This window comes from Dermacentor albipictus, chromosome 6, assembly GCF_038994185.2.
Source record: "Dermacentor albipictus isolate Rhodes 1998 colony chromosome 6, USDA_Dalb.pri_finalv2, whole genome shotgun sequence".
NCBI classification, from domain to species: domain Eukaryota; kingdom Metazoa; phylum Arthropoda; class Arachnida; order Ixodida; family Ixodidae; genus Dermacentor; species Dermacentor albipictus.
Genome location: NC_091826.1, coordinates 59,749,247 through 59,770,921, shown reverse-complemented (window position 1 = coordinate 59,770,921; position 21,675 = coordinate 59,749,247). Strand labels below are relative to the sequence as shown.

The 21,675-nt window shown below is 47.4% G+C and overlaps 2 protein-coding genes across 6 annotated transcripts in view; one reads left to right on the top strand and one right to left on the bottom strand.

Moving 5' to 3' along the window:
* LOC139061105 (uncharacterized) overlaps positions 1 to 9,433 on the top strand; it is a 61,881-nt gene extending 52,448 nt beyond the window's left edge. For both annotated transcript variants that reach the window (XM_070540648.1, XM_070540647.1), the window contains 2 exons: positions 2,708 to 3,022; positions 8,823 to 9,433. In XM_070540648.1, coding sequence (XP_070396749.1) covers positions 2,708 to 3,022; positions 8,823 to 8,957 — 450 coding nt within the window. In that variant the 3' untranslated portion in view covers positions 8,958 to 9,433. The remainder of the gene's footprint in view (positions 1 to 2,707; positions 3,023 to 8,822) is intronic.
* Positions 1 to 21,675, bottom strand: part of LOC139061110 (uncharacterized) — a 374,269-nt gene that overhangs the window by 325,494 nt on the left and 27,100 nt on the right. The window lies entirely within an intron of this gene.

The following is a 21,675-nucleotide window of genomic DNA, read 5'->3' as shown; positions in this document are numbered from 1 at the left end:
AAGCGAGCGGCAGCCGTAGTGATGCCAACACGAAAACTAGAAAAATAGCAGTACTAATACAGAACATTTGTGCACTACCTGCGCACGATATGCGGAGCATAGCTTGTACGTAAAACTATTCAAATCTGCTCAATCTTCCGATGGCAACTGAACACAACCGCACATGGAAGCGACGGTCGGGGACCCGGCACGTTCTTTCAACCGCTGTTGTATTAGGAGACGACTCCACCGCTGTCAACCAGTCCCTTAGGATTTCTCTCGAAGAAGGTTCATTCCACCGCTGCCACCAGTTGCATGATCTGGAGGACAATCCCAATTGCGGTCCCCCAGATTTTTGGACCTTGCCGTTGGGTGCGGCAGTTGACCGAGGTCTAGGAGGACGTCGGGATGAAAAATTGGAGGTTTATTTACATCATTTATAGTGAGAGTACAAAGAAATAACAGTCAGAAAGTCATTACGGGCCGGCAGCAACTCGGATGCTGTGGCCCGTGACCAGAAGCTCGAAAGAGGTGAATGAAGGAATGCTCTCTTGCAGCTCCCGGTCTCTGGCTTTTAACCCTTCGGCGTCTCGAAGTCATGTCACGTTTGGCCAATCGGCGAGCCCGCTCAGGTGACGCCATTTTTGGCCAATCGGCGAGCCCGCTCAGGTGCCGACACCCGGCGCAGGGTCGCTCCTTGGGCCCCATTTATACGAGGGCTTACTTCTCGCTGCGGTATTGCCTTCTCGGTCTGCAACTTCCTTCACAAAGGCGGATGGGGGGATTGCTGCCAGGGCGTGACGGTGCATTACAGTCGTCTTGCCTCGGGACCCACGTTACCTGGAACAGTGCCAGGCTCTCGCTACACTTTCGGGAAGAGTGAAGCAGTGAATAGCTCCACCTGCGGCACACAAGGTGGGGGACGCCTACTCGTTTGCACGTGCCGCGGAACGGGATAGATCTGCTTCTGCTTTCCTTACTTAGGTGTGGCGCGATTTCATGTGGTCTGCTGAACTCGAAGGAGGCTCAGCAAAAGGTCCCGTATCTAACACCGCCCGATCAAACGCCCTCCTAGTTTAAAGGAGCTCACTTCTATTTCCTGTCAAGGCGAATAGCATCGCCTGCCTTGACATATTTTCCTTACCTAAATTGGCTGACAGGATGCGAGGAGCGCATGGAAGTAGAAGGGGTGTCGATGGGGCAGCACTAGCGCCGTGAACTTTGATAAGCAGACTAGCAGAGTGGTGCAGGCGTCTGGGATTTTCCCGCTTCCCCTTGATTAGATTGTTTTGGCTTATCGGAAATTGCGGCTGCGTTCAACGGAAGGTTACGATGGCCGTGACATGGGATCCTCAGGGTTGAAGAGCTTGCGGAGCAATTTCTTAAACCTCTTGAAAGGGCTCAACAAGACTACAACATTTTTTAATATACGTAAATAAATCGGTTCTACCAGGCAGCTCCCAGTAGCAAGTGCCAGAGCGATCAGGGGGCAGACATCTTCCATCCGTATTGGAACGGGGCACTCTCCAACTACCGAATAAAAATTCTGTTTTATTACGCATAGTAATGCCTCTTTTTGGCCTACATGTCACTTTGACATGGTGAGTTCTTGTAGTTTCCTGACGTCGCGTGGCATAAAAGCGAAATGGGAGCAGTTCGAAAACTTTCACCAACAACACAGCACTAAGGGCAAAAAAGAAGAAGTGTGGAATCAGAAATAAATTTTCCTTTTACGGTCTAATCATGCATAATCAGTCTGTATAATTAATAGCAGATGGGGAGTTCTCGCGGTTTTCGTGACGGCGCATGATAAACAGGTGAAGCTGGGGTAGCCCGGAAAAAGTTTGACCAATCGGTGAAAAAAAATTATAATTCTGTTTTACACGCCAAAACGACGCTCTGATGATGAAACACGCTGTAGTGAGGTATTCTGAAAATTTAGACCACCTGGGGTTCTTTAACGTGCACCCAAATCTCAATACACAGGTGGTTTCACCCCCATCGAAATGCCTGCCACGGCGGCCACAACTCGATGGGGGCGAAACGCCAGGACACCCGTGTCCTGGCGTTTTCCGAAATTTTCCGATTTAGGTGCACGTTAAAGAACTCCAGGTGTCCTAAATTTTCCGATTCCCTCACTACGGCGTGCCTCGTAATCAGATCACGATTTTGGCGGTATTCGATTCCGCGACCTTCTGCTTGTCAGCCCACCACGATATCAACTGAACAACCATGGCTGTGCTCAGAAAGGGAAGAGAAAAACTTTGGAATAGCTTTACGGCATAGCGCGCAACAGGCTGACCGTAAAATGCACGAAGTCATGCGTCGTGTGTGTCTGTGAACAGAATAATGAAGAATCACCTAACATTTGATGTCATTGTCCTGAAGCCAGGAGCACAGATCTGTGCTGCATGAAACTATACGGGATTTTTTGTTTCTTCAGGCATTCATTCTTTCCCAGGACGGCGCAGCGCGTTATGTTTTATAAGTCGTTATAGTGGAACGCTACAAGACATCGTCACGGGCATTCTATGTCCTGTCTGCGGGTTATAGCATTCTAGTATAACATCAACGCTTTTTGTGAGTCTACGCAGAGCTATGCCTCAAAAAAGTGTCTTTTCCAAATGTCCTGATGGATGTTACACTCGTACAAACTGCAATGTACGCAGAGGCAAAAAAAAAATAAATAAAGGAGACTCATGGGGCACACTTGTTCTGATGTCCGCAGCACGATCTGGCGAACCCGATATTCCGCCAGCTCCAACTGCTCGTCACTGACTTGGGGCACTACGACGCGCTGCTCAAGCGAAGCGGGGTTCTCGCTAACTACTTGCCGCGCGAGCGGCAGGAGCTCAAGGCTGCCAGCTATGCAGCGCTCATCGCCAGCAACATCCCGCGTCTGCCTGAGGCACAGACGTTCGCAAGGGCGGCAAAAGAGGCGACGGCCGCGGACAGACGGCTAACATTCCGCGGCTTCCCTGAGGACCAGTTGTACTTCCTGGTTCGGTGTTTTTCGGAGTGCGGTGGCGACAAAATTTTTCAGGTGCGTTGAGAAGCGTAGCTATACGTTATCTCCCCAGTGTCGTTGGAACAGACAGATGGGAGCACAGGATGGTTTAAGGAGCTGCCGTTGGAAAGGTGCCTACCTTTTTGGTTGCTTCAAACTGAAGCTCCTTCTAAACTTCTGGTCTCACGTGCTAAAAAAAACGGTCGGCATAACCTGGCGGCGCAGACACAGACCGACGTTCGGCGGTCTTTATTAATACATTAGGCAGTACGCCGAGGCTACAGCACTGCGTCCACGGAAAGGAGGACTAGATATTTAGGCGACGCATTTTTCTCCCAGTGAAGTCAGTTTTTATGTTGTATCTCACTATCTCGCCATTTTTTGGTGGGTCAACGAAAAGTACCGTTATCTGTAGTCACGAATAGGAAGTAGCCGACGCTTCGTTCGGTGAGGTTTTTAGCACACGAAAAGGGACGAAGGACAGTGGCAAGACGCGGACACTGCCTTTCGTGCTTTTTCGTACGCTAAAAAACCTCAGGTATGAACCAACACGCCCTAACCTACGCTCCTACGTTCGGTGGCTGCGAGGGAGGAGCACTACGCCGAAGAATCAGAGAAGTGCGTCGAGTGTCAGCTCGTCGCGCACGTGAGACTTGTTCTACGAGCGTTGCTCTTTAACCGCTCTCCTTTCACCACAGTTGCGTTACCTGGAGCAAGAGGTGCGAACGAGCTTCACACATTTACTTATGCGAAAGCGTCAAATGGTCCATTGAGCAAGAAAGCCTGCGTCTGTAGTTTGTAGCAAATAAACGGAGCCTAAAGTATACGATTGGCTGCGACGCCGTGTCACGAGCGAGCCTTGACGTAGCAGAGTGGGCGAAAGGAAACACGTACTGCCAGGTAAGAGCGACAGGCGTTGCGTTAGGGGAGAGTGCATTCCCGCAACGCCACGTCACTTTAACTCTCGCTTTTAGGAAGCCGGCCGGGCGTGTGCAAGCCAGCGCCGCATTGCTGCTACTTCTTGCTTGCTCCGGCAGCCAGTACCGCTATATACATTACATCACTCAGTCAGCAAAACTCGAAGTACCGCTCAGTGGCGCTCAGCTAGATTTCAATCCTTCCGTATTCAAAACTTATAATGGCTTAGGTGTCCTCAGTTATGTTTTTTTAAAGCTATGGCTTCGGATGGGGCCATGGTGACGACCGTTGTGTCTAATCTGGGCGCGTACTCTGGCACGATCACTTTCGGTTATACTGCCACCTCCCCCTTCAGGTGCAGGCTGGTCGGCTGGTTGAGCACTACATCACGTGCAGGCGATAGTATCGCCGAAACTAACTGTCCCAGAACACGTCCGCTAATGGGGCAAGCGCGAAGATACCCTCGTCCACTAAGGACACACGTCTATGGCAACTTCCCTCATTAGCCGGTGTCTCGTACAGCAACGATTCGTACATTGCATTACGTAAATGTGTTTAGTTGAGCCCGCATATTTGAATAATTTATTGCGATAACATTTATATGGACACTCCTGGCGAATTTTCGCCGACGTAGTCACAGGTGGCGTCGGCGTAGATTTGGTGGACCGTATGAATTCAATCAATATGCTGGTTAGGTGCTACTATATCGAAAATGGAAAACTGCTCTTACGAAGATTTATGGTCTTCACCCATTTATTCATCAGAATTTTGGCTATTTATGTGCGTCATGAACAGTATTAAAATATTTCCTTCGTAGCATATGCATTTTATTGTCAGTCAATAAAAGCTGCCAAATAATAATGAGATCATTACTGGAAAGTGTTGTGTGATTCGGCCTGTGCTGTCGCCAGTGCTCTTTACGGATTTGACATTTCCCTGGTCGCAGGCTAATGCCGACGCTTTGCCGTGAGTCTCCTATGGGGCAGTGTCGCGGTTCGGGCCTCCCACGCCACTGGCGGCGCTCATGGCGCTAGCGTTCTAAGACCCCTGTGAGCTGCTAGGACACATCTAAACAGTCGTTGTTTCGTGCGCTACTTCGAGCCACGTCGCAAGCCCATATGTTTAGTTACTACACCGTCCTAAGAGCACAAGCGCAGCGCAATATTTTGTTATCGCCGTCAATCCTTCGCCCTATGGCCGAAACGGCCAACTTCTTAATGCATGAGCATTAATAGTGTGAAAGGGGGCAAATGGTGTATCTGTGTTAAGTGTGGAAAGACACTCGAGTGGCTGGGCGTTCGCGAATGGTATGTTTGTTATTGGTGCATATCAGCACAATTCGAGCATTTTGAGTATGCCTGTACACTTTAGCCTATGAAAATGGTGTTTGTGATGTTCTGTTATGAGTTTACCGATTTGTGCTTTCCTCATGACTACTACTTGGCGTCTGGGGCCCTATAATGTGAATCTATTCCGATTTGTTTTTATTCCACTCGCCTGACGTGAAATGTATTTAACCACCGACGCAAGCATCGGGCGGTAGCCCACAGCGTTGTTTGAAAAGGCCAATCAAACGCGATTCCTGTTTGTAGGATGTCTCTTTCTTTTGCTTTCAAAGCGAATAACATTGGCTGCATTGAGCAGATGTTCTTACATAACTGGCTGAAAAGCGGCGAGGTGCACGTATAACTGGAGAGGGTTTTGATAGGGACGAGCCAGCCCAGTGAAAGTAGATAGCCGGATGAGCAGGGTGGTGCCGGCGTCTGCTACTGGTACGCTTCCCGTTACACACATTGCGGTGGCTGTTCGAAATCATGGGGACGTGCAACGGAAGGTTAAAAATACCGGAAAACGGACGCTCAGCAAAGTAGAGTGGCCAGAGCGATGTCGTATACGGCCGCAAGGTGTCCATACTGCTATGCGCAAATAAATCTTATACGCAAATAAATCCATTGCCCCGGCAGCTCCGAGCGTCCAGTGCCACAGCGATTGGCAGGCATTCACTAACTATATCCATTGCCTTTGGAACGCGGCAGTCTCCAGCTATTGAGGAAAACTTTTGTTCGGCGTATAATTGCGCATTAAAGCGTGCACGCCACTTTGAGGTGGTGAATTTTTCTTGTTTTGTCACATCGCGAGAGAGACAGGTAAAGCGGTCGTAGGCCGAAAACACTTTACCAACAGCAATTGGTCAAACATTAATTTTCTTCTGTGTAAGTACTGGTCGTGGTTGGCCAGGCGATCGAAGGACCCGGGCATTTGTAGTCACGGCATAGCGCGTTTGCTTTGCCATTTCCAAAGAGTTCCTGACGTACAGGTACCCATTTGGCAGTAACCATTATCATGTAGCTTGAAGTAATCTGGTCGTTGAGGGTGTCTTTATTATGTGATGGTGGTGTATTGCTTGCGGATTTTCATACGGTATCCTAGTTATGAGATAGTATATGGGGGTCGTTAGGAGCGTGGTGCTGCGTTACGGCGTTATCGATTGCTCGAGTTTGGAGCGCCGTTGCTCCTGGCGGGTAGTGGTATCTGCGCGCAAATTGTGAGTCAGGTATTAGCACGGCGGTTTGACCCGTTGCCGTAGCCCTGCCGAAGCTGGCATCCATCTGGCATAATTTTGTCCGCTGCGGCAACGGATTTCAAGTACGTTCGCGTTCCTGTTTTGGTCTTATCTTGCCGCATGGTGTGTCACAGGGTTCAGGTTCTTTGGTGTCGGTATAGCGTAGATATTCTAGGAAGGACGTCCATGGAGGTTTTGTGATGAGCATCCTGCGCCCATACTTCACTGTCCCTTCCTTCCCGAACAGCTTCTCGCACATCGCGCCATGGTGGAACAGACAGTGAACGGCAACGTAAATATACGCAATACTTTTTTTTGGCGCTGACAAAGGCAGGTAGCTTTCCCTCGTTTTCATCTGGTCCCCCTCGATATGCGATGCTTGCGATGCCACTGGCATGCTCCTCATGGGGCGAGCTTTCTGATACGCATTCAGTTATCAAGGACGCTGTTGGTTGCGCAGTGCGAGTAAATTCTGCTACGCAGCTCCATTGTGATGGGACTCCACAACGCAGGTGTGGTGAAGGTAATCGCATTACCTTTGTGCCACGAGGTACAGATACGAGCAACAACTTGACTTGGGAGAGCTGGCTCGTTTTTAATATAATGTGAACCATGCGCCAAGGGACGAAGATAAGGAATGTGGTGGTTCATGTTACCGCGTGTGGCTGTGACGTTCGATTTTCTGAGACTACCATGCTGGACAGGAGTGGCAAAGCCTCTTGTTGACTTCCACTGGAGGCCTTCCTTATTAAGAACAGAGATTCGTGCATAAGTGAGCCTTCTATCTCATTACCTGATGCTCAATTTGATTTCTTGTGCAACAGCCTTTGATGTACGTTTGCCTGGTATTATTGCTCGTATGCCCATGCGTGATCAAAGGATATACATTCGAGCAATTCTTTCCTTCCGCTAAATTATTGCGAGTAGCGCTTCTCTTTGTTTACCTTCTTGTCTCTGTTGTTTTTATTGTGCTAAGTTACTTGTCTGGGTAGAGAAATAGACATAATTCGCAAATAAATGCGCTAATGAGACAACCGATTTAAATGAAACTTGTCGCGCATGAGAAAATAATTTTTTTTAATAACGCTAGCAAGGAAAAATTTCGTTCAAAGCTTGCAACCTCTTACAGAAATTTCGACATGTCGGTAAATCCGAAAAAAAGATGCACTCACGACGTTTACAATTGTGTAGCTCCGCAGTAAAAACAGATATCGTAGATTTCTAAATGCGAATTTAGCATCATGCAAAGCGTAAAATTTTGATATCTGCATTTACACCTTACATGAAATTGTTAGGAACTTTCCGAGGGTGTTGATAACAAAAAGAGTAATAAAAAGTGGTCTGTTTTACGGCAACGTATAATACAACAATTTGATCAGCTTGAGATGTATTGTTAGGTGTAGTTGACAAAATTGTAATGTCGTTCTTTATTTCCGAGTTACAAGGTTGTAAATGTTATACTTTTATTTCTTTTATATTTTTCATGTTACAATAAATATTTATTTTTCTAATACGCTGCATGTATCAGTTATCTGGTCGTTACAGTCACCAAACAACGTTCTCTTATTTCCTTTTAAATTTTTTGGAGCAATGACCCGGGCAACATATGGTGCAGGGCTTTGAGAGAACACCATTTTTTTTCGTCTCCATGTACTAAATAACATGAACGGGACGAGTGGCTTGATCATAGCACCTGCGAGAACAAGACGCGGCTTTGCCGCACAACTTCCGATCGAAATATAAGGCAATTTTTTTTTTTTTACCTTAAGAAGAATCACGCCGTAAGTTACGCTGAATGCACAAACTTATTTAACGGATGCGGTATTTCTGCGTCAGCATGTTGTCCTTATTCAAGCGCCACGAAAAGTTTCTCGTGGAGGTTTCGTAGGTGCCAGGATGCTCTTCATTCTACCAAGCACGAATTTTCTTGCGTGCTTTGAATTATGGAGTTTTATGGGCCAAAACCACGATTTTATTATGATTCATGCCGTAGTTGGGGGACTCCTCATTAATTCTGACTACCAGGGTATCTTTATTGTGCCCACAATGCACTGCACACGCCAATTTTTGCATTCGCCCCCATCGACATGTGGCCACTGTGGCCGGCGACATCATGCTGCGGCCTCATGCTTAGCAGCACAACACCATACAGCTGCTAAGCCGCCGCGGATGCCTAGCATGCTGCGATTCGCCAAAACACGCTAAGCGCAACGTTAAATCGGGGCCCTTACATGCTCAAAAAGCATTGAAAGACCCTGCTTATACTTTCTTATCACTGCCAACGTTTCACTGTTCTGGCGAAACTGCCAGTTTTTTTTTTTTCTGTCTCATTATCACCTTCTTTCTTTTTTGCAGAGAGCCATCTGTAACTTGGCTCTACCTTCAGTACCAGCGTTCAGGCGAGCCTTCAAGTGTAAGCCTTACCATCGACTGGTCACCAACTTCACTTGGTCCGAACCAAACTCGACCACACACAGTGCTTCAAGGTAGTGCAAAAAAGTGCCGAACTGTTGCGTCTATGAACAAGGAACAAGATTTCTTCAAGACTGCACCACGCTGCCCCATTTCTCGAAACTTGAAGCTTTGATTATAGATAATGCATAGAATTTCGCGCATTTTGCCCATGTGGTCTGTAAGACTGTTTAGCGTTTTTCAAGCAGCAGCTTATTAATTAGTGTGCAGTCAACGCGACTACAAAACGTTTGAGGACATGCAGAAAGCTCATTCTAAGCTGCGTTTTCGCCCACATTGTGTTGTTTCGAACGTGTTTTCTCGCAATTATTCTGTGAAGTTTAGTTCCCGAGCAGTTTTCTTTTGTTATTGTTCGGAAAGTTGTTCCTGACCCTCTCGCTTTTTGGCACAACCTAAAGTATACGCGAACTTCATTTGATGATTGCCTGTAGATAATGCGCGCATCTTTTCGGTATTGTGCTGCACTCACCGGATAAACGCACCTTTCTGCTTCACATCTCCGAGCAATGCTGGTAGCCTTCTTTAGCTTTTCAAAGTGCTTGGGTCATAAAAAGTCTTGTGCATTGGATGCGCGAAGCGTTAACATGAACCTTAGGACACCAATTTTTCGACAATACATGATAATGAGTAGAATGCCGTGCGGGCATGTGTTGCAGCTGGCTTGCGCACCCAGTGAGTTCCCTCGCGAAATGATCACGCGCCATGGTGTCGTGATCACGCGCCATATCTCGTGATTTTTGTGTTGTCCATATTGCTAATGTACTTTTTGTACTTGCCAACACATTTGTCGTGGCAATTCGAACTATGCTCATTCCCTGGCATGCAGTCAGCCTTGTGCATACAGGCGACAAAGCTTGATGTATATAACAGAAATTATTTCTTCCACCAGCAGAGCGGCCGTATTGTGAGGCCCTTGTGGTGAAGCTGTCCAGCTTTCGCTTTGCCATGCGGAGAGCAGGGAGGGTAACGGGAGTTGGTGCGAGTTACAATTTGGAGGAAAATGCTGTGAAACGTTCATAGCAAGTACGCAGGGCATTGGGATATTTGCCACATACCCAACACACCAGATTGCAAAGCCTTTTTTCCACATTTTGTGGCGTGTGGAAGCATATTTTGGTAATGTGTACGGTGGCGCGTGGCATAGAGTTTACAACAACAACAAGAAAAAATTTCTTCTTGGCGTACGCACGCCCTTTTGATCAAAAAGATGAACGGTCGCGAAAAACAAACAGGAAAATACAAACCAGCATTCCGCGATCATCGTAAGACGATGCCTAGTGCCACATGATCTTGGAATCTTCTTTTTCTTTTTGTAGGAGGCAACGGGCGTGATCAGCGCTTAATGTTCGAGAATTAGTGTCTTGGCATCGAGGCCGCATATGCGATTCATTTTTATTCATCTCTTAAGAACCGGCTCCAATCACCGTACAGAGGGGTTACAGTAAAGTAAAGAAAAAAAAAACTTAGAAGCAACACTCATAGAGCAAACAGATCTATGAACAAACATACGCATATGCAAATAACAAGGAAACATAAAAAAGTGGTACCCAAATACAATTACTATAGATGCCTAAAGGCTTTCCAACTTCTGAACAAGGGTTTCATGGTGTTTGGAACGTAGCACGTATTCTGGCAAATTATTGACTAACAAGAAGAGGCGAGTATTTGAGAGAATGAGTACGTGCAAATATATCTTGTAGTATATATAAACAGCAGTTAGTAAAGCTTGGGAAACTAAACCGTGCCACGAGTGTATGTTTCTATAGTTAACTTTGCTCTGAAGTGACTGTAGTATACGAAGGGATTTTTATTGCGATATCATTTGCGCGAACACTTGATCGAGGCGCCGCCGTTACGGTGGCTAGGTGGGTAGGTGTGCCAACCGATGTAGTTCACTGCTTCTCCGCATCATGACAGCGAGGAGTGGCGCTGAGGTCAGGGCTCTGTCGCGAAGCGCGCGCAGTCCGCTATTGACGCTCTCGTTATTACGCGCCTGTGCTTAATAAATTGCTTTCAACTAAAACGTGGAAGAAAGTGGTTAACGTATAGTGAGAGAGTGTAATAAGAGTGCGACGTTTCTTGCTCCTGTACGTCGTTTTCAAGCGGTCATTGTTATCGTCTGTTCACACGCAGTTGGCAGGATGCACTGCGCTGGCACTCGCAATAGTTCTTCGACTTCCCGTAATTTGCCTAGACGTTTCAGGACAGGAGTGCATACTTTAGGTAACGTTCGCGAATATTAACCTTCTCAGGCTCCGAGGAAGAGAAAGTGTTCCTGCAAAGAAGAAAACTAACCAGAAACAATCGCTTGCTTTGCGCGCAATTTTAAGCTCGGCCACAAATATACCAGTCAGGGGAGAAAATTTCACCGGTTTCAATGCCGTGAAACCCAGACATTTCCGAAAAACGAGATCTTTCATTTCGCCGCGCGGAGAAAATGTTTCACCCGCATTAGTCAGACGCAAACACCACTTCGAGTAAATTTCAGTGAGCGTATGACAAGCTCGATGAGTGTGCGAATTCCGAGGGTGTATGCTGGGCTCGGTATCTTCAATATTACTTGATGCTCGGTCTGGTATATGGAAGAAAATTACCCGGATAAGAAAAGACTCCGACTGTATGCTGGCCGCTAAAATAATCCTGAAGAGATATCGAATCACGTTTGCACACGCTTCAAGCAAATAGGATGCGAATGAAAGTGACGCATGTTGTCTATACATATGAAGCATCAGTATTTGTAGTTAAGTGGGGAAGTGAACCAGTTGAAAGGCCGACAAAACGATTCTGTGTGAGAAGCTTGAAGCATTTATGCCAAGTCAGCCTCCAGATATCAACAGAGCTGCAGAAAATTTACCATGATATGCTGCGGCCGCTTTTCACAAGAAAACGACTGCCTCCACTCCAACAGGACTAGTCGCTCTTGAGCAGCTTACACTCGAAATGATTAAGCTAATCGTTTGCTCGGCTGAAGTTTAATTCTTGCGAAGAGCAAGAAGCCAGCTCCTGAGTGTGCTCCGCATAAAAAGCACCTTACACTATGCTTGGAGGCTGTGAAGCAGTTCTGTCTTTTATTTAACCCAATAGTTTGCCTAAATAGCATGCTTTTACTGGTTTGCATGCACGTGCGAACGAGGAATTACCCTATTGCATTCTATTATACTATATACTATACGATATATTTGCATGCAAAACTCTCGTTGGCTTCGTCACAGGTTATTGAACAAGGTAAAAAATGCTTTCCAGAAAGAAAATGCCGCAGTTTAGCGCGAACAGCAAAGCATCGATTGCGATAGGAAATAATTGGACTTAGGAAGTAAGAATAGTAGTTTTATCGGCCGTATAAACTTAGAAGTATTCATTTGCTAACTAAATTACTAACTGAATGAACAAGCATAGTCTCGGGGCGCGCGAGCAAACATGAACACATCACATTCGATGAGCCGGAACACTCACTATCAAAAAGCTGGTGTGAGCAAGTGCGGCAGCAGCAGCGAGCGAAGTGACCTTCGTGAGGTCTATCGCTCGCGACCGCGTGCGGCCGTGCGAAGTACGCACTTGTCGTTGCCTGCCTCCTGCGCTGCCTCCCTGCTGTCATCCTTTCTGGGCGCGAAATTGAGCGGTGGTGGTCAATTCCCCTTACGCCCCGTCGTGAAATACGCTGTTGCTGCAGGAGTAAAACGCCGAAAGTCCCTCACCCCCCCCCCCCATGTTTCTACGGCCATTCGCGCGACGGAAGACGGCGTCCTTCCTCTCCCCCTTCCTCATTCGCGCGCGCCAGATTGAGCCATGGCCGTCGGCCCCCCTCGCATGCTTTCACTCGGACATACAGGAAAGGGCGCGTAGCGTCGGTGTTGCCGCGCTTGGACTATATACAGAACGTCCCAGCGACTGCGACGCTGACTGTAGAAATGCGGCCGGAGTTTCAACATGATTGGTATAGCAAAAAAAAAGGTAAGTTGTACTGTAAGAAAGGATTGTAGATTTATGTGCCAGACGTGTGTGTCTCGTTTATCACAGCAGCGATACGGCAGAAAAATAAAATTAACCAGAAGTTCTGGTTTTGCGGATAACAGTAAATATTCGGTTCTGTATTACATGCATTCAATCGAAATCATTTCCTTTTCGCATTTATTTGTGTAATAATACTGTATGCGTGAAATAGGTTTGCATACAGCACCTTTATATACTGTTTCGTAAAATAAATTTCGCCTCTCTCCCTTTATAAGAACTGATGAAGGGCTATTTAGATAGCGCAGAATTCGTTCTCCTTCTCGTATACCCAAGTTTGACGTCTTGTGAACTGAACAGTATTGAGAGCTCTGTATTTTTGCATTTCAAGTCGGGAAACAAACTGCTGACGGACCAGGCAAGTACGTCACCTTCGCAAGGCACAGACCTCCTCGGCGTTCACAAATTTGTAACTGCCGAGGATGTCTCTGTGAAGATGGTCTTGAGTTTTACTACGGGGACAAATATACCACAGTTGCACTGTAAAACGACTGCAGGAGCATACGACCTGGGCCATTTGTGACAGGCCTCGGACCATGGCGCCACGTTTGTCGTCATGAAGCGGAAAAGAGCTGAACTACGCTTCCCGCCCGGGATATGGGATTCGTATGACAATCTAGAAAAGAGTAAATTGAAAATTTCAAGAGCATCCTTGGTAATGAACTACAATGACTTGAAAGAAAACTTGGCTTGGCACAACGTACTTGCGGACCGGAAATAATTGTACAGATAGGAATTAAGAGTTAGTCGAATGCCTAATTGCTGATATTATGGGTTTCGGGAGTAATGCCGAATTTATCCTGTTAGGTGACATGAATGGCCACATACAGGATCTAGATGGCTATACCGACAACAACGGGAAGTCAATGCTAGATCTTTGTGAGCAGCATAGCCGCCTTATCGTGAATACAAGGCCAACGTGTGAAGGCCTGATCACGTGGGAACTGAGAAACCGGTTATTGATCATTGGTTACTGTCTGATTCAAAATGAATTCGTGATAAGTTGAGAGAAATGGCCATTGACCAGGAAAGGTATTGAAGCATAGGGAGTGACCAAAAAGGAATCATTTTGAAAATGGGATATGTAGTTGTGTAAGAGAGCAAGGAACTGAATATGGCCAGTCGAAATTTGAACGCTGAACAAATAATAAATATTGTCACAAGAATCTAGGAAAAATTTTGCAAATGGCTAAGCAAAGAGTGGAAATATAGTCTGCTTCCAAGTGTAAAATCAACAGAAATGCAGAAAGAGAAGCCACATGTTCTATAAAAAGGAAAAAAAAAACGAAAAGCTGATGGAACACGAAGATACGAATAGCGATCGCCAATCGACAGAAAGCATCCCAAGAGCACAGGTGAGCAAAAAAATGCGCAGTTCCCACAGGTTGATGCAGCCAGAAAATGAAAAATATACCGCGAGCAAAAATTCTAAGATTTAAATACTGGTGCCCGCCAACGTAAAAGGTGAAAGTGAACGTTGGTTGTCAGAAACACTTGAGAAAAATAAGGCAACATATAAATTATTTTGGAACCACATAAAGTCATTAGGCAGGAAGTGTGGACAACACAACATATCCTCTACGAAGATGAAAAGTGGAAGGGGACGTGGCATTAAATTACATCTGAAAAAAAAACAGCTGAAATTTTCGAAGGCAATCAAGAGGTTGTTAGTGAGGAAAAGGGGCCGTGCAAAAGAATAGGATGGGAGCGGAACTGCTGCTGACAAATTTCAACATGAAGAAAGCTGAAGACAAGATTCCTAAGAGCACGGCCACAGGAATAGACGAGGTTCCCAAGAGGCTGATTCATGAACTAGTACCAAATGTAAGGAAGCTCTGATAATAGCAGTAGAAGAAAGCCTAAAAAGTAGATAGAATTTAATAAATAAAGGCAAGGGGGAAAGATATAATTCCCTCCTGTAGACCGTTAGCCTTACGTCGGTAATATACAGGTTAGCAATGCAGGCAAAAAAGCTAAAGCTGCAACCATGGGCAGAGAATAATGGCATGTTGAGTGAACTTCAGAATAGCTTCAGAATAGGTAGGCCTTTGCATGATAACTTATTTGCCCTTGCTCAGTGAATTCAAATATCAAGAGTAGTAATGAGACTGTTGTATGTGGCCTTTCTAGACACTACAGGAGCGCATGACAACGTAGACCCAAACATTTTGTGTGCGTATTCTGGAAAGGGAAGTCTTAGGCGAAGTTTGTCTGCAACTTTTGAGGGAGAGTCACCTAGATAATGCCATTTGCGTTGAATGAGAAGGGTCGACAAACGAGGAGAATGTTGATATTTACAAGGGACCTGGCAGGGGCCCTTTTCCCAACTGCTGTTTATGATGTACATGGTGAGGATGGAGAGGGCGCAACAAGGAAGTAATGGTGAGTTTAATGTCCCATACAAGCACACGGGTATAGTAGTAGAGCAGCAGCTCCTTGTTTTGTTTTATGCGGACGACATTGTGTTGCTAGCTAACAAACAAAGTGATTTGCAACGACCGGCTAATATCTGTGGACACGAAGGCCAGTAGTTAGGTCTGAAATTTAACGTTAAAGAATCAAGTGTTATGGAATTCAATTAAAACCGCGAACGTACACTGGCGATACAGGGCCAGGAAATACCTCGCATAAAAGTACCTAGATACCTTAGTATATGGATATATGAAGGTAGTAGATATATGGAAGCACAGGAAAAAACAATACAAGTAAAGGGGAAGCGAAATGCGGCCATAACAAACACAGAGTGCTATGGGGATACAATAGGTACGAAGTGCTCCCAGTTATGTGGAAAAGTATAATGGTTCCTGGACTTAATTTTGGAAATGCGGATGTTTGCTTTAAATCAGGGGTGCAATCCGGACTCTATGTGAACCATAGGGTCGGTGTGTCGCCTCGCATTGAGCGCTCACGGAAAGACTACGAATGATGCTGTGCAGAGTGATACGGGGTGGGCAAGTTTTGAACTGAGGGATCCTCACAGTAAAATTATAAGAGGACTGAGGAATACGGAAGAAAGTAAATGCGCTGCAAGAGTGTTCAGGTATTTGTAGAGGAATAACCTAAATTCAATGTGGAGGAAAAGAACTAGGAAGCTTAGCAGAAAGTATGCGGCCTGTATGGTGAGCATACACAACAAAAAATGTCAAACGGAAAGTCAGAGAGACTGATACAATCTCATGGGTGGCGGCACAAGAAAATAAACCTACCACAATAACTAATTAAGAGAAAAAACGAAATCAGGAAAGAAACAATTTATGATAACTCAAAGGGAAGCTCATTACTTTTTGAAGAGAGATCAGGATGCATCACAACATGCATCTATAAAGCGAGATTCAAGAGCGAAGAAGCATGTGGTTGCTGCGGTGAAGCTAGGGAAATGATGGAGTAGCTCTAATTAGAATGTCGAGGCATCTGCCCAGAGGTCTATTTAGGAATCACGGGTCTCCTTGAAACCCTTTGGTTCAGGGAGAGCAGGGTGAAAGTAAACAAGTCCGCAGCAGACAAGAAGCGATCGGAAGATTGGTGGAAGTAGGGAAACGGTCAACAACAGAGGCGCATTAAACGTTCACAATAGGGGTTCAGAAATTTTGATTATGAGAATTCATTGTGGGTTTCTTTCCTTGTTTTTTTATGTTTTTATCACAAAGGTAGTACAGTAAGCAATCAAATAAGAAAAATAAGAGCTTGGTGGCAAAACCCACCACCCTTTTCAAGAAGGGACCGCCATAACGTCCGTCCGTCCACCCATCCGTCCGTCCGTCCGTCCGTCCATTCATTTATTCGTCCATCCGTCCGTCCGTCCGTCCATCCATCCATCCATCCATCCATCCATCCATCCGTCCGTCCATCCATCCGTCCATCCATCCATCCATCCATCCGTCCATCCCTCCCTCCCTCCCTCCCTCCCTCCCTCCCTCCCTCCCTCCCTCCCTCCCTCCCTCCATCCATCCATCCATCCATCCATCCATCCATCCATCCATCCATCCATCCCTCCTTCCATCCCTCCTTCCATCCCTCCAGCCATCCATCCCTCCTTCCATCCCTCCAGCCATCCATCCCTCCAGCCATCCAGCCATCCAGCCATCCAGCCAGCCATCCAGCCAGCCATCCAGCCAGCCATCCAGCCATCCAGCCAGCCATCCAGCCAGCCATCCAGCCAACCAGCCAACCAGCCAACCAGCCATCCAGCCAGCCATCCATGCAGCCATCCATCCATCCATCCATCCAGCCATCCATCCATCCAGCCATCCATCCAGCCATCCATCCATCCAGCCATCCATCCATCCATCCATCCATCCATCCATCCATCCATCCAGCCATCCATCCATCCAGCCATCCATCCAGCCATCCATCCATCCAGCCATCCATCCATCCATCCATCCATCCATCCATCCATCCATCCATCCATCCATCCATCCATCCATCCATCCATCCATCCATCCATCCATCCATCCATCCATCCATCCATCCATCCATCCATCCATCCATCCATCCATCCATCCATCCATCCATCCATCCGTCCACCGCAGCACCGTTCCCGCTCGACAGTGCTTGCACGGCATTTGAGCGAAGATTTAGAGCCAGAGTTTCCAAATAATGCGCAGTACGCACTCTCATCGCAACGTGAAGTCGCCCCATTTGGTGAGGCACGGCCGCATTCTGCTTTCCGCGGCTGCAGTAAGATCGTTGTGCGCGCACGCAATGTAGGCACACTAGCATTCCTGTTCAGCTGCTCTGTCACTCGTCTAAGCGGATTTCGCAATAAACGTAAACTAACGTTATCTAATCCTTCAGAAAGCATTTAGTAACGCTCTAGGATTTCCGTTTCTCTACGCTCGTGCACCAACGCACTCCTCGTCATGCCAGCGTTGTGAAAAGCGTGCTATCTGCGGATAAAGACAAACAATTCAAGCGCCTCGCTAAACCTTGCTATTGTTTTCAGCACTTCATTCAGTCTTTGCCTGAAGCTGCTAACTTCTCATTTTAAAGTGCCAAAACAATACAGGGTTACAGGCTCCAATACAATACTTACGAGAGAGAACGTAGAAAGTATTCGTACCCTAGCGAATCATGTAGAGGTTGTTGAAAACAAAGTCGCCATAAGAATTGAAAACAAAGCTAGTCAGCCACAACAGATGGACACGACGGCGCACCCTTCGGGGCCAATGAATTCCTCGCAAAACCATCATTGCTAACACGACACGGGATACATTAGAAATTTGGCAAGGGAATGGCGCTAGCTACGCGAAACGCAAATCCTCGCTGCACCAGTACCTCAAAATTCAACCCAAAAAGCCGCACGTAATACTTTTCAAGAAACCCTGTGCGAAACCCTTATGCTCTGAGGGTACTGCACCGTCTTCAAAGAGGAGCGGACGTCAGGAGAGGCATTGCCACGCTCGTTAGTAGAAAATTCGCGCACATCGTTCACTACGCCCTACCGAAAAACAGCCGCATCCAGGCGATCCTAATCGAGCTCGTACCTACCCGACCGTTAAAACAAAGTGTTTTTGTACAAAACCGCTCCCTCGCGCACTGCAACCTATCCTTCCACACGATCCTTACTAAAGCCACATCGTTGGCACGAAACTCAGCGCTCATTATCGGAGGTGACTTCAACGTCCCCCACACGTTGTAGTGTTACCCCACAATCAAGCCTAGGGGCAACAACCTCTCGCGTGAAATATACGACCTTTCCCTCACGACGGTGACGGACAACAGGTTCCCCAACAGATTGGGTACGTCGACGCGGCGCGATACTGCGCCGGACCTCACGTTAGTCTGCAATGTTGCAAGCTACACGTGGACGAAAACGCAAGAGAACCTTGGCAGCGATGACTTCGTCATACGCAGAGATATACCAAAGACGACGGCCCCACCTCATTATTTTACCCTCACAGACTGCGATACCTTCCGTAATTTGTGGAAAGAAGATACGAACGCGTATGGCTCGTTCGTGGGAGACGTAACCAGAGCCAAGAAAACCATACAAACAGAACTGGAGGTTCCAAGGGTTGACCCTCACCTCGCCCAATTGCTCTAGGCCAAGGCTTCGATGCTCAAACGATGGAGAAAGCAACGACTCAACAGACGCCTGCGCAAACACATCGCAATCCTCAACCGAGACATAGACCAATGCTGCACGGAGCTCGCCTGATTTCAATGGCACGAACTCGGTTCGGCAGTCGACGGCTGCATGCAGACAGGAGGAAAGTGGAACCTCCTGAAACGCATGTTAGATGACAGCCACACGAAGGACAATCAAAGCCACGCGCTAGACCGACTTCTACACTCGCATAAAGAGAAACGGGCAACAGAAGAGTCGTTGCTGGAAGAAATTGCCAAACGATACCTTCCGCTAGGCTACGCTCACCCCAGTGATTACTCGAGCATAAAGTGCGAAACCACTCCCGAACTAGACGCTACCTTCACGGAAGCAGAAGTCCGAGAGGCGCTACACAACCTAAACAACATGGCGGCTTCAGTACCCGACGGGGTAACCAACCGACTCTTCCATAACTTACTTTACTCACGAAAAGACATCAACCGCGTGTGGGAAACAGGAGTGGCACGAACGCAATGGCGCATTGCCACGGTGGTCCTCATCCCAAAATCCGGCAAACCACTTAACCTCGACAATTCACGCCCAATATCGCTCACTTCATGCGTAAGTAAAGTATCCGAGCACGTAATTCAAAACTGAGTGTCGCTCTATATTGAGGAACACGAACTCCTCCCACACAACAAAGTAGTGTTTCGACCCCACCTATCCACCCAACATGTCATCTTGCTCCTAAAGAGAGAGTTCTTCGACGTTAAAACAAGAGACGTTCAAGGCATCCTCGCCCTCGATCTCAAGAAAGCATTCGACACGGTCTCGCACCACTTCGTACTGGAGCCTGTGGCAGGCCTCGGCCTCGGCAGGCCTCGGCCAGAGATATCATGATTACGTACACTCCTTTCTAAAAGACAGAAAAAGCACGACTGCGAGTCTCGCAACTTAAGTCGGACCACTACACGCTGCGCTCCGTTGGAACACCACGAGGCACAGTCATCTCTCCGTTACTATTAATTATAGCGATGAAAGGACTCGCACACAAATTGCGAAACATCCCAAACGGTAACTGCGCTCTATACGCAGATGCCATTACCATCTAGAGCCCGGGAGGCTCTCTGGCCGATATGGAACCGGCATTATAGTCTGCCCTAGATCCCACGGAAGACTACCTACTAGACACAGGAATGAAACTATCCTCCAAGAAATCGGAACTCCTACAATTTCGCAAGTCTTGCCAAGGAGTCCGCTAATTAACACCTCTAGACGAACTTCCGATCGTTCTACACACAAGAGACGGACAACAGATGCCGCAAGTCAACCACATCCGTAATCTTCACCTCCTAATCTAAGCCATCGGATGCCATGGGCACACGATCAAACACTTAACCGCCAAAACCGAAAACATGATCAGATCTATGGAGTCCCCGGGTGCAGGAAGGGTGTCTGGGAAGATAACCTTCTGCGCGTATACCAGACTTTCCTTATGAGTCACATTAATTACGTTGCGTGTGCCTACAACTGGACGAACATAGAATAGACAAAACTGAACACACTCATGCGCAAGTGCATCAAACAGGTCTTGGGCATCGCACAAAGAGCAAGTACCGCAAAGGTTGATGCAGCAAAGGTCACTTCGTCGATGCACAACAGCATCGACGAAGTGATCGAGGCTAAGACTATGGTGCACATACTCCGCCTAACCTCGTCCAAAGCCGGTAGGCTAATCCTAAACGAAGCCATCCCTCCCATTCTCCCTACCTCGAGCACGCGGTTACACTACCGAGCGAAATTAGAGACAACTACGAAGTCTCACCGTTTCCTAGAAATGTCCACCCACAACACAACGTAGGTAGGCGCCGGGCCCGCGCCCACGCGATTCTCGACCGCATTGACGCGGATAGCGAAGCCACCGCAACTGTGGACGCGGCCCAGTACGGCAACACATCCACTTTCGCAATAGCAGTCGTGGACGCCAACGGAACGTTACAATCATCCGCATCGATTAAAACGAGCACCAGCGCTCAAGCATAACAAATTGCCGTAGCCATCGCCATGGCAGACCCTACATTTACTTATGTCTCCACGGACTCGCGTGCCACAATTCGGGCCTACGAATGCGGCAACGTATCTAAAGAAGTAGCGCGTACACATCTAGCGAGCTCAAAAGAGAGCAAACGTTGCCTCTCCTGGTTACCCGCTCACATGGGGAAAGAAATTCACCCGCAAAAAGCCAACCTGAATGACACAGCCCACGACCGTGCACGAGAACTTGCCCGCCGCGACCGTCCCACAGCCTCCGAGGGGCTGGACATTCAATTTATTCACCCACTACTAACATATCAAGAAGTTACCTCACACTATTGAAAAGGCCGAACCAAATTCCCGCTTCCGCACGCCAAGCTCGAACGCGTACAGGCGGACGCGCTTAGAATGCTACAAACGGACTCGTATTCGTCACGAGGCCCACTAAGCCACTACTACTCAGATATCCCGGCAAATTGCCCAGACTGCCCAGAACATTACTGCTCACTGTCGCACATGCCATGGCAATGTACCGCGTTACCCAAGGGTCCTCTCTCCAGTGAGCCCGACTGGGAAGAAGCGCACAAACGCCCCGACCGCACTCTCCAACTCAAGGCCGTCCAGAGGGCCCAAGAACTGGCGGAGCGT